The 18511-nt window shown below is 35.6% G+C and overlaps 1 protein-coding gene across 4 annotated transcripts in view; it reads left to right on the forward strand.

Annotated features, from left to right (window-relative positions):
• Vcl (vinculin) overlaps positions 1–18511 on the forward strand; it is a 111366-nt gene that overhangs the window by 63292 nt on the left and 29563 nt on the right. For 2 of the 4 annotated variants that reach the window (XM_026390281.2, XM_026390283.2), the window contains exons 5-9: positions 2662–2784; positions 4753–4913; positions 12627–12717; positions 13537–13684; positions 17703–17856. In XM_026390281.2, the coding sequence (XP_026246066.1) occupies positions 2662–2784; positions 4753–4913; positions 12627–12717; positions 13537–13684; positions 17703–17856 (677 nt within the window). Of the gene's footprint in view, positions 1–2661; positions 2785–4752; positions 4914–12621; positions 12718–13536; positions 13685–17702; positions 17857–18511 lie in introns of all 4 variants that reach the window. The other 2 variants (XM_077798443.1, XM_077798444.1) reach the window with 1 other exon arrangement.

Here is an 18511-nt window from a genome sequence, read left to right on the forward strand (position 1 = left end):
CCTTCTGTACTAGGGATTGAACCCAGGACTGGAATATGCTATACCACAGAGCTATTTCTGTAGTCCTATTATTAAATGTTATTGATTGATGTACTGGGGATTGAATCCACAGATGTTCTACCACTGGGTAACATCCCCAGATCTTTATTTTTTATTTGAGAAAGGTTGTCAATGAGTTGCTTCGGGCCAGCTTTTTTTTTTTTTTTTATGTTTTTCTTTTCTTTCTTTTTTTTTTATGTTTTTTTTTTTTATTGTTGGTCGTTCAAAACATTACATAGTTCTTAATACATCATATTTCACAATTTGATTCAAGTGGGTTATGAACTCCCAATTATACCCCATATATAGATTGCTTAATCACATCAGTTACCCTTCCATTGATTGACAAATTGTCTTTCTAGTGTCTGATGTATTCTGCTGTCTGTCCTATTCTCTACTATCCCCCCTCCCCTCCCCTCCCCTCCCCTCCCCTTTTCTCTCTCTACCCTTTCTACTGTAAATCATTTCTTCGATTTGTATTATCTTGTCTTACCCCTCCTTTCCTCTTATATGTCCTTATGTATAACCCTGAGGATCGCCTTCCATTTCCATGCGATTTCCCTTCTCACTCCCTTTCCCTCCCACCTCTCATCCCTGTTTAATGTACATCTTCTTCTGAAGCTCTTCGTGCCTACCCTGTCCTTGTTTACTCCCCTTATATCAAAGGGGTCATTTGGTATTTGTTTTTTAAAGATTGACTAGCTTCGCTTAGCATAATCTGCTCTAATGCCATCCATTTCCCTCCAAATTCTATGATTTTGTCATTTTTAAATGCAGAGTAATACTCCATTGTGTATAAATGCCACATTTTTTTTATCCATTCATCTATTGAAGGGCATCTAGGCTGATTCCACAATCTTGCTATCGTGAATTGTGCTGCTATGAACATCGATGTAGCAGTGTTCGGGCCAGCTTTAAACTTGCGATCTTCCTGACTCCTGAGTCATTGGGATTACAGGCCTATGCCACCACACTAAGTTTTTTTTTTTTTTTTTTTTGGTTGTTGTTGTTTGAAACTGATCTTGTTATGTTGTGGAGGCTGGTCTTGAATTTGTGATTCTCCTGCCTTTACCTCCAAAGTCACCTGGATTATAGGGATGTGCCACTGTGCCTGACTCTTAATTTTTTTATTTTGAGACAAGAGTCTCGATAAGTTGCTCAAGCTGGCTTTGAATTTATGATCCTCCTGCCTTAGCCTCCTGATTATAGGCATGTGCCACCATGCCCTGATACTTACAGTATTTTAGGTTCCAGTATAGTCATTTTTTTTGGGGGGGGGGTTCCAGGGATCGAACTCAGGGGCAATATTCTCCAGCCCTATTTTGTATTTTATTTTATTTAGGGTCTCACTGAGTTGTTCAGTGCCTCGCTTTTGCTGAGGCTGGCTTTAAAATCACAATCCTCCTGCCTCAGCCTCCCGAGCCACTGGGATTACAGGCGTGAGCCACCATGCTGGCCAGTATAGTCACTTTAATGAAATTTAAGAAGATCACCTGGAAATGTTTTGTTTTTTTTTCTTCAGAGCTGTATTCTAAACTTTCTTATACTGTAAAATTTTTCTATTTCCTCAAGTGGAATTTTATGCATAACAGACAAAAGGAAACTATTATGGATGAAAAAGAGGCAGCCCCACCTTCCTGCTTCTTTTTGGATGGTCTGTGAGACAATTTAAGAAATCCTCGGAGTAGCCTGGCATAATCCCAGTCACTTGGGAGACTGAGACAGGAGGACTGAAAGTTCAAGGCCAGCCTCAGCACCTTACTAGACCCTATCTCAAAATAAAAATAAAAATGACTGGAGATGTAGCTCAGAAGTAAAGCACCCCTGAAGTCCTAGGAGCAATTTGAAAATCAAAGCTTTAGAAAATCACATAGCACCTTTGAATAATAACCAAAAGTTCTAGCAGACTGATTGCAAAACACCAGATGCTTTCAAGCACTATCATAACTGTGATTATTTTTATAATATTTCTATTTGTTTCTACTTATAAAAGTAGTATATGCTGGGGTTGTGGCTCAGTGGTAGAATGCTTGCCTAGTATGTGTGAGGCACTAGTTTCGATCCTTAGCACCACATAAAAACAAACAAATAAAATAAAGTATCCATCTATAACTAAAAACTTATTAAAAAACAAAAAAAGTAGTATATGCTTATTTTGAACAAATTGGAAAGTAAAAAAAATATATATGAAGATGAAGACAAAACACATCACTGAAATTCTTAGAACTTTTTTAGTCACTGTATTCAGCACTAGGCTCACATGGGATTCTTACATAGCACATCATGGTGGCCAGATATATGGTGTGATACCTGTATGTGTAGTAATCTGGTAAAATATTTTTATCCCATTTGTCCATTTATTTTTTTTTACAAATAGGTATTAATTTGTTTCTGTTTCTAATATTTGTGAGTATATTTTTGTCAAACATGAAAATTATATTGTATTTAGAGTTTTCATATAATAAATTACTTTCATTAAAAGGAATAAACTTGCATAAATGCTAGGGTTCAGTGATTAGTGGTTTGGACTTTGATAGTAATTCATAATGGATTTAGGCTTAGAGAGCCAGATCCATGCTTGTTTTACTACTCATCCTGCAAAATTTCTTCCTTGTGCCCCAGGAATGACTAAGATGGCCAAGATGATTGATGAGAGACAGCAGGAGTTGACTCACCAGGAGCACCGAGTAATGTTGGTGAACTCAATGAACACTGTGAAAGAGTTGCTTCCAGTTCTCATTTCAGGTATTTCCTGCTTGCACTTTAGTTTGTAAGGAAAATAAATGTTAGTATGTTCTGAACTCTGAAGTTCATTTTTTTTTTTTTTCCTGCTTCCTTTGATGTCCTTTAGCTTGGGTAAAAGTGAGATCTGATTGATTGGGTGTTACATGATGGTGCATGATGCTAAAAAAGAGGAGTCATCTCAAATGCTCTCCTTCTCCTGTACTTTATTTGAACTTGCCCTTTCTGTGGCCTAGTCTGTTCTCCTAAAACTCTAACAGGACCTTTTCCTTGAGAGGTGGAATCTCCTGTAATCATGGACATTGATTTTTTCACACCTTTACTTGTGTTATAGAAAAATAATTAGAAACTAGAATGGCTATATAGAGCACTGTATAATAAAGAAATGAACTCAGAGCCCTTTTCAGTGTTAGCACAATTTTCCTAAAAAGATATTTAACTGTTTTCTGTACTGTGAATAGATCAGCTCTTTGGCTACCAGCTGGGACCACTTTCACTTTGAGCATAGCCCCCAAATGCAAACATGATGGCTGCTTTCTCACCTAGCAAAAGGGATTTGTACTTACTGAGTGTTTAGTATGTGCCAGTCCTTCTTTTATTTATTTATTTTTTGGTATCAGGGATTGAACCCAGAGCACTTAACCACTGAGGCACAACCCCAGCCCACCCACTCCCCACCCCCTTTTTAAAAAAAATTTAGAGACAGGGTCTCACTGAGTTGCTTAGGGCCTTGCTAAGTTTCTGAGGCTGGCTTTGAACTCATGATTCTCCTGCTTCAGGCTCCAGAGTGACTGGGATTACATGGGTGTACCACTGTGTCCAGCCATGCTTGGTTTACATAATTATCTTAATCTGATTGTTAGTTACTTAGTTTAGCTCTAAGAGGTCAGCTTCATTTTTAAAATGTTATGAGGCATATCACTGTGACCCTAGTTACCTGCTCTGATGGTTTAGATAGAAGCTAAAAAAGGAGATATGAATGTAAGAGTTCAAAATGCTCTTACATGCACTACAAAACAAAAATTTGTAGATAGGATCTATGTGGAAAGTATTTGTGGGGTGGTGGTGGTGGTGATTTGTGTTGTGTGAGCATGCATATTTTGCTAGGGATTGAATCCAGGAGGGTTGGGGATGTAGCTCAGTGGTAGAGTATGTGCTTAGTATGAGCAAGGTCCTGTGTTCAAACCCCAGTACCACACATACACACACAGACAAAAGGAGGGGACTTGGGGAAGGATTGAATCTAGGGCCTTGCCTCTGTGACCCAAGTACTCTACCACTGAGTGATCGCCCTAGCTCTAGGAATATGTTTTGAGGCCATGTGTTCTATGTGCATTGGAAGATGGTTTCTTTCTAATCTGGGTAACTCAATAAAGTGTTAATTAATCTTTGCTTATGAAATTTTTAATAATTTGATGGGAAGATATTCTTTCTCTAATGCTCCTTATTATCATTCTTAATTTTTTCTATTTTACTTCTGGGAAAATATCATTCTTAATTTTTTCTATTTTACTTCTATTTTACCCTGCTCCATAGTGAGAGAAGTCCCGGAAGATAAATTGATTCTTTGGGGTCTTCTATTGAGATTGGAGGCAGCAGGATACTCCATAGTATTATTGATGGTTTTCATCTTATCCCATTAGGTTTGCAGTGGGTGGAACCAGTTTTAGGGTACAGGATAATAGCTTATTTAGAAGGATATTAAGAATATTAGATATTTTATGATTATAACTCATCAGTATATGCATGTTAATTAGTTCCCTAATCATGTAGTGGTGATGTTTTGTACCTTTAGATTTCTTTGCAATGAAAGTTGTAATATTGGAACTTTATTGGCAGATTTGTAGTGTTTGTTTTTGTATATTTCTAAGACTTTAGAAATTCAGAATATGTGTTCAAAGTGTAGAACATCTTGTATGAATATTGTCACACAACAAGATTTAATTGCTGATCTTTTGTTTATTTTTATAGCTATGAAGATTTTTGTAACAACTAAAAATTCAAAAAACCAAGGAATAGAAGAAGCTTTGAAAAATCGCAATTTTACTGTAGAAAAGATGAGTGCTGAAATTAATGAGATCATCCGTGTATTACAACTCACTTCTTGGGATGAAGATGCCTGGGCCAGCAAAGTAAGTGTTATTGGAGGAGAAATAAGCAAAATCCTGAATTCTCCCTTCCTAGGTGATTTTGATTGTTACCTGTTGCAGATTTTATCTTGTAATTGTGTATAGCATAAGAGTACTTAGGTATTGTGAATGTAATTTCTTCTTTACTTTTGTTTCATGGGTTACTTGCTACCTTTGCAAATTTCTTTGTTCCAAGGTAGAATAAATAAACAGTCATGTGGAATGAATATTGGTTGAAGGCTGAGGTGGGTAGCCTTTCTTTCAGGTTGGCTGATGAGGAATGTTAGTCTCCTGGGTGGGATCTCTTCCTTGTATGTGGGTGATTGTAGCCAGGTGACTAAGAAAGACACAGAATATGCCTATAATTTTAAACTTTATGGAAAAATTTCCTTTACCCAACCTTTGATTCAGAGGAATATACAGAGGAACATCTTAGCATTTGTACATGTGTCTCTTCATTATTCCCTTTTCTCTAAGGAAATTTAATTTAAAATATTTGTCTTTACATTTGTCAGTTAGTTTGTGAAGTCCCTTTCACCCTGTCTAGAATCTCTTCTTGGGCTTAACGGGATTGGTGGAGTCCTTTTAGAGTCTGTCAGCAGTGGTTTTGTGTTACTGCCACTCTGGTCCACTTTTTCCTATGTAATGACTATGAACAAAGCTTCCACATCTGGAAGAGCAGAGACATTTGTGTTTATACTTAAGAGCCCAAGATGCAGGCAGTTTGGGGAATATACTGCTTTCTCTAGGATCTAGACCCAAATGTTTCCAGGGTCACCTAGCAGGCTGGTAGCTGACTAAAGAGGGGATTTTACAGTTAGACTTTTGTTGGTTGTTTAGTAGAGATATATATGTTTTTCCTCCAGGACACGTAAAAGGTAGGGTCAAAGCAGGGACCTAAAAAACCACCAGCCCTTTCTCTTTTACCCAGAAAGGTAATTTAACAATGGATATTACATTAGTTTACTTCAACTATGGATTTGTTTAACAGGCATTTTCTCATTGATGTGCAGTTCTTCAACTGGTTCTAAGATTATATTTTAAATTTACATGGTAAAATCATTTTAAATCTTTGATATTGATTTAATTTTGCTTTTGCATACTTGACTTTTACTTCCCTGTTGTGACTTCTTTATGCATCTTTTTTGTTGTTGTTCTCTTGTTTGTTTTATTCTTTTTCTCACGTTTAGAAGGTAAGCTTTCTCTTGCCCTTTAGTTTCTTTTTTGCTTAAAAACAGAAAAAGCATGTCCGTGGGGTTTTCTTGTGCTGTGTGCTGTGCCTTATTCTGTATGCCGGTGTGTAACACTGTGCTTGACTATGCGTTAGAATGTGATTTAATATGGGACTCTGGCTGTGCTGCACATACTGTTTGACTCTGCTCATATTGAGCTATTTCTTTGGGGAGAAACAAAAGGAAACACATTACTATGGGCCATCAGGATTTCTGTATTTGGTAGGTGCTTTTTTAAATCTGTTTTCAGTAGGATCCTTAGGACTTATTTTGCCTGGTCATTCCCACTGACTTCATGTGAAGCAGTTTTCCCCAGGTAGCTGGGTAACCTTTGAGTTACCTGTATGTAGACCCTGCTCTAAGGAAAGGATACTTCCAGCTGATGCCATCTCCCACCAGTCTTCTTGACGGGCTCTGAAATTTTGCTTTTGGAGTTGTGTAATTGGAACTTTTAAGTCAAAATGAAAATGAGTAGGATAGATAGCTTAGATGAGGCACCTGTCCTGCGTAGTAATCCTTTGATTTGTCAAAATCCAAAGGACAAAAGAAGCAAACTATGTATACCTAGTGGTTTTCCTAACTTCAGTCCATGGCTTACTATGTGAACTGTCTAAGCTGTGAATCAGCCATAATTTTCTGAATTCATGTTCCCCTAATCTCTTTCCTTTGCTTTTAGTGGATGAGAAAGTAGTAAGGAGGAACAGGCATTTAATTTTAATGTTTCTCTATTTTTGAGAGGAAAGTCATTCATCATTTAGTGAATAAGTGCTAATGTGAGTAAGTGAATAAGTGCTCAGCTTTATTTTGTACTGTGATCCAGTGCTACATCTTTAACAAAATAAAACAACTTCCATTGAGTTTTTCAGGACTTGGGAGGATATATAAGGAATAGACCTGTTCCTCACCATGTGTGCTCTTAAAGCTGTCCCAGTTTTATGTTCATCTAGGAGAAAGTAAGTTGGCTAGGATGCTGCAAAACTAACTTTATCAGGAGTGAAAGAAAGTAAAATCAGTGAGTTCAAGCAAAAAGAAGCTCAAATACATGACATCAGAATGAACAAGAAATTTTTAAACCTGTTTACTTTTGTTTTACATTTAACTGGTTCAAAAAAATAAAAATACTGTAAAAAGAGATACAAGACAACTCTTCCTCCCAACCCTGTCCCCATCCACTCTTACCTCTGCTCACTCCCTAAAAAATAATTTTTATTAGTTACAAGAATATTTAGCAAAAAAATTACCTTAAAACTGACATTGGTAACTAGGATTTGGGCTGTTTTTCTGTTTATTAGGGTTATGCATCTTTCATTGCTCAACTGTAAGCAGTGAATTAATCAGACCTTGTGTCTGTTATCACTGAGTTCCCATTCTGTTCAATGCATACAGTGTCTTTCGCCTCCTCTTGGCCCTACTAATATATAATTAACTTTGTCTTACCATACTTGTTTCATGCTTCCCCATTGGTGCAGTATTCTTCTGGAAAGTGATGGTTCCTCTAGAAAAATGGGGGAAGAAAGTAAGTGGAATGAATTCTTGATAAAAAGTGTGTCTTGCCAATTAAGTTCAGGTTTTGAAGAGGCAATGCAATGGCTATTTGACATTTTATACCTATATTCAAATTGCAAATTTACAAATTTAAAAGGATCTTTGACTTTAAACACTATTTCTTTTAAAAATAAAAAGTGTCCCTTTCTTAAATCAACAATCATAGTGATCATTGAAAGTCAAGTTAATATTTTTTCTTAGGAATACATTATGAGCCAAAATAATTTAAGTTAAACATAATTCTAATACTACTCTTTATAAATTTAATACTCAATATTATTTTTTTGTATTAATAGTACTTGTATTTTGTTGCATGTTGGAAATTAAGAAAAAATGAGACAAAAATTTGAAAAGCATTTCACTGCTAAGATAACTTGAGTCATTAAATATGGTTATTCAAAATGAGTTGTGGGGAGTTTCCTCCCACTGTGGTCCTAAACTGGTGATGAGTAAAAGTAGTGACTGACTCAGAGGTCCTGCATATACTTTACCAAAGAAGGAAATATTGGTTAGAACATGCCATCCTGTAATACTATCCCTTACTGCAAACCATTGAGATTTAAGGATTTTATTTTATTTTTCCTTTTCTTTAAACAGATACAACTTTTTTAAAATGCCTTTATTTTATTTATTTTTATGTGGTACTGAGGATTGAACCCAGTGCCTCACACATGCTAGGCAAATGCTGTACCACTGAGCTACAGCCCCTGCCCCTATTTGATTATTTTTAAAAAGAGGTTGTATATGAACTTTTAAAGAGTGTTTTAGTGTTTTGTTTTAGCAGCTAATAGAATGAAAGATTTTTCTGTTCAGGATAAATAGTTAATTCAGGTATTTATGATGTGTTATTCTTTCCCCTCCCCCAATAAGGAGAAAATCCCCCAAAATGTCAAAGGAGTTTGTTTCCTTTCTGATCTGTTATCTTCAGCTAGCTGATTCATCTGGTTGTGTGCTCATAGGTGGCCTAGATTTTTAGAGCTGGGAAGGTATTCGTAGAGATGAGAAATGAGAAACCAAGGTCCAGAGAAGATAACTTGTCTGAAGTCTCAGGACTAGATAAGTTATGATAGTGAAAATGTTATCAGAAATGGAATGCGGTGGGAAGGGAGGTGTTAGTGGAAGAAGGGAAAAGCAGCTTGGGGAGTGATATAGAGAGGTCCTTATTCCCCATATTTAAAATTTCCAATTTTAAATTCCTGGGATTGCAGGACATCACTTTCCTAATGATAGCTCTTCTTGATCCTGTATAGAGGATCTCAGTATTATTCACAGGTATTTTTGAGGCCTAAACATATATTGAATTTTAGGAGTGTTTCAGTTCCTGGAAAATCATGTAAATCAGTATTCTCTTAGGATGACCTTCCATCTTTTGGTTTGTGGGGGACAGTGCCAAGGCTGCATTTTTTCATTTAAAACTTGATCTGATAAGATTTTTATAATAAAAGGGGTTATAGAGGAGGGCAGAATACTACCTGCTAGCTGCATGACTAGATCTGGTCTTTTTTTACTCTCACTCTTTGAAAAAACAACAAACAAAACAAACAAATAAAAAACAGAAGATTGGTGGAGACTTTTTTCCTAAATTTGAATTTTTATAGAGAAGAATTCTCAAAAGATTGTTGTATTTTTTTCCTTCTATTTCATACTCAGATTGTACTCTGGGTACTTAGACTTATGTGACAGAGTTTAACAAAGTGCTCGGGGCACATATTATGGTTAACCACAAGATTATAATTATTTTTATCTTTTATAAATATATCTGCAAATTGAGTTCTAATGCTTAGTGTTTGGTGAATTTGTTTATATTATATCCTAAAGTTAGTATACTTATATTTCTTATGACAGAATTTTATCAGTTTCATCTGTCCTGCAAAAGAAATATGAGATTCTTAGGAGACCAAAATATTTGTTCCCATAAACACTCTTGTTTTTAATAGATGCGACATTGCACTGCATTGTGTTTAAATTATTGTTTATAACCTTCCAGAAAGAATTTAATGTGGCCTTTTCAATGATAAGTTTTAAACCTCCAAAATGGTCTAAAATTCATTATTAAAAACTGGTAACTGTCAGGTGCAGAGGCTACTGAGGAGATTGAGGCAAGAAGATTGTAAATTCAAGGGCAATTTATCAAGACTCTCATCAATTTACTGGGACCCTGTCTCAAAAGTAAAAAATAAAAAAAGGCTTGGGATATTTAATCCCCAGCACAGAAGGAAAACAAAAACAAGAGCAAAGAAAAACCTGCTAACTAGTTGAAATTCCCAGTTGTAAAATGTGGCTTAATTTCAAAATTTCCCTTGTTTTTATTTAGGGAAAAAGAGTATCTCTTAATTTTAACTTCTTGGTGGTGTCAGATCTACTATTCAGGAGTAAATTACTCAATTCCTGAGAATCATATTCTTTTTTTTTTTTTTTTTGGTAGTATATAGAAGCCTTTTGAGCTTTATTGGGGAGAAAAAAGAAATGATTTTTGAGGATGCTGAATAGAGCAAAGCTTATTTTTCCATTGTGTTTCAAATCATTTTGGAGCATTGGAGGATAAAAGCAGCTATTTATGTTAGTGAGGATTATGAATTTGATGTCTACATTTTATTTTCTGGTCAGTATCAACCAAAGCCAAAGTTGAAAAAAGAGATTTGCGACTGTTGTAGAAGCTTAATGACATCATTGGCAACTCTCTTTGGTAAAAGAAAAAAATTATCAAGTTTTATCTGAAATAAAAGAATGAAATCTGGAGTGAACAAGCCAGAGATGGCTGGGTATGGTGGGATACATCTGTAATCCCTGCTGCTTGGGAGGATAAGGCAAGAGGATGGTGGGTTCAAGGCTGGCCCGGGCAACTTAGTGACACCTTGTTGCAAAATAAAACAAGGATTGGGGCTGTAGCTTAGTGGTAGAGTGCTTGCCTAGCATGCTTAAGGCTCTGGCTTTGATTCCCAGGACTATAGCAAAACAAGACCAAGCCCAACAAACCCGAGTGATTCCCTGTTTCTTAATTTGTAAAATCAAATTATATTTAAATTTGAGATTCATTGAAATAATTGAGGGGGAAAGTGGCAAAAACAACATCTAACATGGAGGGCTTTCCCTCCCTTTTGAATTTAGGTTTTGAAATGTAATACTTGGTATCTATTGGTTTTCTCACTGAAAATGAAAATGTGTTAAGGAAATGCTATTAACAGGTTTTAAATTAAATATTTTTACATTGACACAATTTCTCCTCTCCAGAGTGTTCACATACTTTCTAAGTAAGAGCTTGTGTACATGTGTGTTTGTGTTTTAATCTGTACCTAAATAATTTGTGTATTATACCTAATAACTTGTGTTAAACCCTGAAGGCTATCTGTCTCCCTGAGGTTAGGAGTTACCTGAGATTTTCTTTTAAGAAGATATTGTTTTGGGTCTTGCTAATTTGGAATTAAGTGTTGCATTACTTTTGGAGGCAAGGTTTGCTGTACAAATTAATATAAAACAAGGTGAAAGAGAAGAACAGATATTTAAACCACTTAAAATCAAAGCACTCAGAAATACAACTTGTCTATTTGTACTAGTTACAAATGGATTTTCAAATCTCACAATGCTACATTTTATGGATAGCTACCATAATCTCATATAACTTGATAATAAAAATATTTTACGTCCTTTTTTTAGTAATTTAGTTAACCTCTTTTTTGGTGCTGTGGCTGAGAAATAAGGTTAGAACAGAACAGTCTATCTGTTTAGATGGGGAAGGAGGGAATCCTAACATTGGGAGCCCCATCATTTGAATAGGGACTTTGAAAAACCTGGGGTCAGGCTGCTAACTTTAAGCCTGATTATGAATGCACCCAGTGCTTTTTATTTGTGCTAGGGCTGGTCTCCTTTACATTGAAAGTGGGAGTGCTCCTCATGCCCCCTTGTGGAAAATTCTTGGTATAACACCACTAAGAACCTCAGTTCTTTAGGATTAGAAATAGAGAAAAGTTAGGATAATAGGACATTGGCTAGAATTTTAGAGGTTAACTCTGTGCTTTGATGGATTGACTCCATTGTAGTCAATTCCTTGGAGCAAGAATGAGATAGACTTTCTTTTGAGATGTTAAATAGATCCTGAAGAGGTGGCCAGCCTATCAATTCTGAGAATGTGTACATGGGTATTTGTTGTGCTGTTCTCTGCATTTTTCTCTGTTCAAACAAATTTTATGAATACTCACATTTTTAGAGGAATTAATATGTTGTCTCCCAGCTGTATCCTGGGAGATTTTATGCTTATCATCATGAATCCTGTTTGTAAACAATCAAGACCCATTTATTATATGTTGCCTCTTGTTCCAGATTAGGGATTATAAAGAAAGTAAGGATGAGATGTAGTAAGGAAGAGCTGCAAAAAATTTTTTTCTTGTATAACTTTAAATGTTTTTTTTTTGAGAATTAAAACAAAACTGCTACATTAACTTTTAAAATATCTTTTTCCAACCAGTAATTCCAAGTTTTTCAGATTAATTAAAGTGAAACATCATCCAGTTTGGGCGTATATTTCAAAACAAGATGTAAAAGAATTGTGATTTGTGGCACCACACACTAATGAGGCTTCCCTGAAGCGGGGAGGGCTCTGGCAAGGCTGCAGTAGATGGATGTTGACTAGTAGAAAGGCTGATAATGAGGCATGTGACAACAGAGCTTTTTTCTGTTGAAGACATTAAACATCTTTTGGCTTGAGCAATTTTACCAGTTTTCACAGTTTTAGCAATAGACACAAGGAAACAGAATAGAATTAACTGAAGATTTGCATGCAAGATGCTGCATTTTAATAGCAGTAAGAATTGTGTTGTGATGAGATTATTAAGACCATTGTAGGACTACCTTAGCTTTTGTATGTTAGTGCTGTAACTACTCCTTTGTTTTATGGTACCTCAGTGATTGCAAAGAAAATAATTGTGGGATTTCTCTTCAAAAGGACACTGAAGCCATGAAGAGAGCATTGGCCTCCATAGACTCCAAACTGAACCAGGCCAAAGGTTGGCTCCGTGACCCCAGTGCCTCCCCAGGTAACCCTTTAGTTTTGCTTTTCTGATACATAGAATAAAAATCTAAAATTGAAGCAAATAAAAGAATAGAATAAATCCTTCAGAATTTTGCAATCCTGAGATTACTACTATAACATTTGGAACATAGCACATCTTCTGATAGTTTTAACTAGTGGAAGCGTTATTGGACCTTAAAAGAATGAAGGGCATAAGCCATATCACCTCTTACTGTGGAGGAATAAACAAAGCAAAACTGGGCATTCTTTGCAAAATTATTTTTTCACCCATTCCCCAAATTGGAAAGGTAATTATTTTGAATAAAAGCTCTTCTCTGCTAATTCCCATTGGGTAAACTTCCATTTATGTCAACAGAGTACTTAATTAAGTAGATTAAATAGTAATGTCAATAAAAATTGGAAAGTGAAGTTGACTATATAAAGATAAGATCCAAGTATGTTATTGAGTTTGGCTTTGTGTACTCTCTAATTTAATATTTATTCAGTTTTAGATTAACATTCGAATGAGCGAAAAGCTTAATGGAGTTTGGAGGTGCTAAGTACTATTAAATTAGGACGGCCTATTTTCATCATCCACATTATTACCACAAGCTGCTTAGTATCTCCAAATGGATATGGTTCTAAGTATCTATTTTGGCAGTATCTGTGGTTGAAACCTCAGCTGTAAGGGCATTGCTTGGCTATTAGCTATCAGATGGATTGTCTTCTGTTCACTTGTCATTTAAAATCATCTATTCCTTCAGGAATGAAATGATGTGTAAAGTATCCTCTCTAAATGTTTAATGGGTCTACAATGCAGGTATTAACTATCTTTTTATTTTAGGGGATGCTGGTGAACAGGCCATCAGGCAGATCTTAGATGAAGCTGGAAAAGTTGGTGAACTTTGTGCAGGCAAGGAACGCAGGGAGATCCTGGGAACCTGCAAAATGCTAGGGCAGATGACTGATCAAGTGGCTGACCTCCGAGCTAGGTAAAGTTTTTCTGCTCTTAACAGACTTGTAGTAAGTAATTCACACAGAAAGCAAGTCTGTGCCAGTTTTACTGAGTTATCTTTGGCTAGTAGATAAAACAGATATTTCATTATATTAGTTTTTCTGAAATTGAGGTGAACTTTCCTTTTTCTAAACTTTTAATATATGCAAGTGTATACCTAATAAAGTTGTAACTTATTCTATAATTGAAATAAATTAGAAATTGGATTTTTAGTTTGTAGCCATAGATTTTTGAAAAATAAGGGGCATTGTTGAAGTCTGGCTTGTTTAGGTATATATTAAGAAAGATGGGTAGAAAGAAATATAAAGAGTGAAAACATTGAAATTATTTCACATCATTTTAGAAATCAAATAGATCATCCTTTAAGCTGGTAATTTCTGGGCTCTTTTTTTCTTTTTGGCAGAGTGGGTTCTAGGAATTGAACCCAGGAGTGCTTTACCACTGAGCTACATCCCCAGCCCTATTTGTTTATTTATTTATTTTTAAAAATTTAAAAATTTTTAGTTATAAATGGACACAATAACTATTTACTTACTTTTATGTAGTGCTGAGGATCAAACCCAGTGCCTCACACATGCTAGGCAAGCACTCTACTACTAATCCACAACCCTAGTCGCCCATTTTATTTTTCATTTTGAGACAGGATCTTGCTGAACTGCTTAAGGCCTTGCTAAGTTGAGGCTGGTCTCACGCTTGCAATCCTCCTGCCAGAGCCTCCCAAATCCCTAGGATTACTGGTGTGTCACCATGCCCAGCTATTTCTGGGTTCTTTATGAGTTTGTATTTCCGCACTAGTTTTTGGTTTTTAATTTTTTTAACTACCTTTTACCCTCAGTAAGTCTTGACTTTTGGAATTTTCCCCCTCATAACTCAAATAAATGTATAATTTATTGTTGAGACAAATCAGTATGATATAGATTTATTTGGAATTCTTCGACGTAATTACTAAAGTTCAAAAAGTTCCTCATTTTTATGGAATTTTATGCTATGGGCTTTTAGAAAGTAGAAGTGTTCCAAGACACTAGTGTACATGAAAATTAATTTTGCTTTGAGAATGTTGTGAAACCTCATAAAATCATTCACATACAAAGGGGCTCCATTATACTTGATTTCAAAGTAGTCACCCTGAAGAATACACATCTAAAAAGGAGTGATTCTTTTTTAAAAATATTTATTTTTTAGTTGGACACAACAATATCTTTATTATTTTTATGTAGTGCTGAGGATTAAACCCAGGGCCTCGCACGTGCTAGGCGAGCGCTCTATCACCGAGCCACAACCCCAGTCCCTTAAAGGAGTAGTTCTTAATCTTTTTTGGACCAAGATCACTTTTTATAATCTGATGAAAGCATTTATCCCTACCTAAAAAGATGCCAATGAACATTCCCATTCAATGTTTCCTATGGTTTCCAGGGATTCGTGGATTGACCATCGTCCTGGAAGCTTGGGGCCTTCAGATTGTGTCCCTATCTTGACAAGGAGAAGAAACAGCTTAAATAAATGTGATCTCATTGAGTTCAGGGAGCCTTTCTCCTGCTGAGAAGCAGTCTCCCTTGTCATGAGCATGGCACTAACTTTGCTGAAGGGACAAAAAGAAGTTTTGTTCCTATTCAGAGAAATGCCAATGCAATTTGACAAGATTCTTGGCTCTTTTAATTTCTCATTTCTGGCTCTTTTGTTTACAGCCTTTTCACAGTGTGGTAGACAGTTTTCACTTGGAATTCTCAAATACACAATTGTATGTGTTTAGAGAGATGAATATGAGCAAGAGAATGAGGTAATTGTATGGGATCAACTATTAGTCTTTAAAGCAAAAAGGCTAGAACAGTGATGAGTGGCTTTGGGCCTGTTTCACAGTGGAGCCTACAGTATCCTTTCATGAGGAAAGATTGGAAAGCTATCTTCCTGTTGTTCTTTCTTAAACATAACTACTCAACTATTTATCATTTTAATGACTGAAACACAGTGACCTTTTTTTTTCCACCATTGATATTCTTCTGGTCATGAAGAGTTTCTAGATTGTAAGAATATAATTTTATCCTCATGGGACTTAATGAGTTTTTTTTTTTTAAACCAGGAGCAAGAGTGCTTTTCCATGAGCTATATTCTCAGCCCTTTTTAATTTTTAAATTTGAAATAGGACCTTGCTAAGTTGCTGAGGGTCTAAGTTGCTGAGGGTCTAAGTTGCTGAGGCTGGCCTCGAATGTCTTCCTTAATTAACTTTTTTTTTTTTTTTTTGGCACTGGAATCCAGGGGCATTTTAACCACGGAGCCACATCCCCAGACTTTTTCATTTTTATTTTGTGACAGAGTCTTGCTAAGTTGCTTAGAACCTTGCTAAATTGCTGAGGCCGTCCTCGAATTTGGAATCCTCTGTCTCAGCCTCCCAAGTCAGTGAAATTACAAGTGTGAGCCACCACACTTGGCAAACTTTTTATTTTTAATGTAGCCTATACTTATTTTTACTTTTTTTTTGCAGTTGTATTCACATGCTAAAGATTCCTCATCATGAATTACTAAATTTGAAGGGGGAAATAGCAAATTAAATCATAAATATTATGTTTCCTAAGTCTTCATTCTTCTGGAAGGTAAAGGAAGTCTTCAAGTACACGAAAATGGAGAGAGAGAGTGTGTGTGTGTATACCTTTTATATACCTGGCAATGAATTTATGGAGTTTATTACTTCAAGTATTGGTATAGATGAAAAACAGATGTATTTTTTTAAAGAGGGTAGATAATTCAATGATAGGTGCATATTATTATTAAGGGAAGCAAAGATGTTTTAGAATTCATTCTAAAGTTAGAAGTTCAGATTAGGATGAACCATGCCATTCTACTGAATGATAAAGTTGCCATTCCTATGACTGAGCTAACCAAACTGGGTTAATTAAAAAAATCTGAACTTGTAAAAAGACGGCAAATCTTCCTTTATGACTGGGAAAGTCTGTTAAGGAAAATAAGTTTCAGGGCTGGGGATGTAGCTCAGTGGTAGAGTGCTTAGATTGTGGTACTAGGGATTGAACCCGCAAAAAAAAAAAAAGAAGAAGAAGAAAGAAAGAAAGAAAGAAAGACATGTACAAAGGAGAACAAGTTTCTGCAAACACATTATTTGTTTGTAGTAATACCATTCCATTTCTGAGAGAGGAAAATAGTGAAAATGGTTCTTTAGGAACTTTATAGGAAAATGATATACTTGTCACCATGTACTTCCCTGCTCAGTTCTAACTAGTTTTGTCTACAAATGGATTAAGGTAATTAAGATCATCATTAGGTCATTAGGTTTGTTACACAAATGATAATTCAGTCATAATAGTATATTGTGATATTTATATTGCTTTGTTGTCAAAGTGTTTTCAAGTATATTATCTTGATGCTTGATACTCTGTTAAGTAAGCAGGGCAAGTACTGAATTATTGCTTTCTTTCATTTTATATTAGTTTTATTTTATAAGAAAAAAAAACTGAAGCCAAAGGAGGTTAAACATCATGAAGTCCCTGAGGCACCAAAAATTAGGATTCAAACAGATTAAATTTGTCATTGTGATGCGTTTTCAATTACTCTGTATGTATTGCCTTCTCAGTGTATTCTCGCCCATAAATAAGACAATTCAATGGCTACTTATTTCTAAAGCACACATTACTATGGTAACAAAGTCCTCCATAGCAATGAGATCCCCAGTACATTTTCCCACTGAAGTTTAGATTTGGTTATATAATCACTACCTAGAGGCGAATAATGATTATCAAAATTTGCTGGCCTGACTTCAAAGTGGTTATGCAGTTCCATAAAGCTCATGTGTATTTTTAAAAGCAAAAGAGAAAGATGGTTTGGGTATCTTGCTTTGGTTAGCTCTGTTTTCTTGTGTTATCCTAGATTACTGGGGAAAATGAAAAAAGACAAGCATGCTAACAAAAATGGCATGTACTGTGGTGTTAAGGAATATTTTGTTATTAAGTATTTGAGAAGGTGCAATGACAGTATCTTTGTCTGAATAGAGGTCAAGGAGCTTCACCAGTGGCCATGCAGAAAGCCCAGCAGGTATCTCAAGGTCTAGATGTGCTCACAGCAAAGGTGGAGAATGCAGCTCGAAAGTTGGAAGCCATGACAAACTCAAAGCAGAGCATAGCAAAGAAGATTGATGCTGCTCAGGTAAATGTAATGATTTTCAGGAGGGGTGGGAAGTAAAAGAGAAAGAGAAGCATTCCACAAATATCCCCAAGCTCTTCCTTTCCCCTTCTTCCTTTTCTTTCTCTCTACGCCTCTCATCATTTAGTGTGAGTAGATAATGGGTGTTCCTAAGTGATGACTGACTGACTTGTTCCCAGCAGTTACCAATGTTAACACATCCCCTACCATCACAGTTTACACTAATATTTATCTATAATTTGAAATGAAGGTCTTCATTTTGAATATTTTGACTAGTTAAAAGTGAGCACTCTGACTTCCAAGAGAATCCTAATTCCTATTATAGATTATAGTACATTGAAACTGTTCCTTTTCTCAGAATTCTCAACTGTATTTCGTCATAGAAGTGTAAAGAGTCAAAGTTTTCTGATTCTACTCATTTTTAAGTTATCAATGCACCTTTATTTTTATTTATTTATTTGTTTGTTTGTTTATTTATTTATTTATATGTTGTACTGAGAATTGAACCCAGTACTTTACACATGCTAGATCTACTCTTATATAAAATCATTTTCAAGTATGTCACAAACAAATGTTTGATAAACTTAAATGTTTCTGAGTAAGGATGAGATAAAGGTTTATGAAGATATTTTATACTAATAGATAGGAACAAAGTTGT

Source organism: Urocitellus parryii, chromosome 5 (genome assembly GCF_045843805.1).
Source record: "Urocitellus parryii isolate mUroPar1 chromosome 5, mUroPar1.hap1, whole genome shotgun sequence".
Lineage (NCBI taxonomy): Eukaryota > Metazoa > Chordata > Mammalia > Rodentia > Sciuridae > Urocitellus > Urocitellus parryii.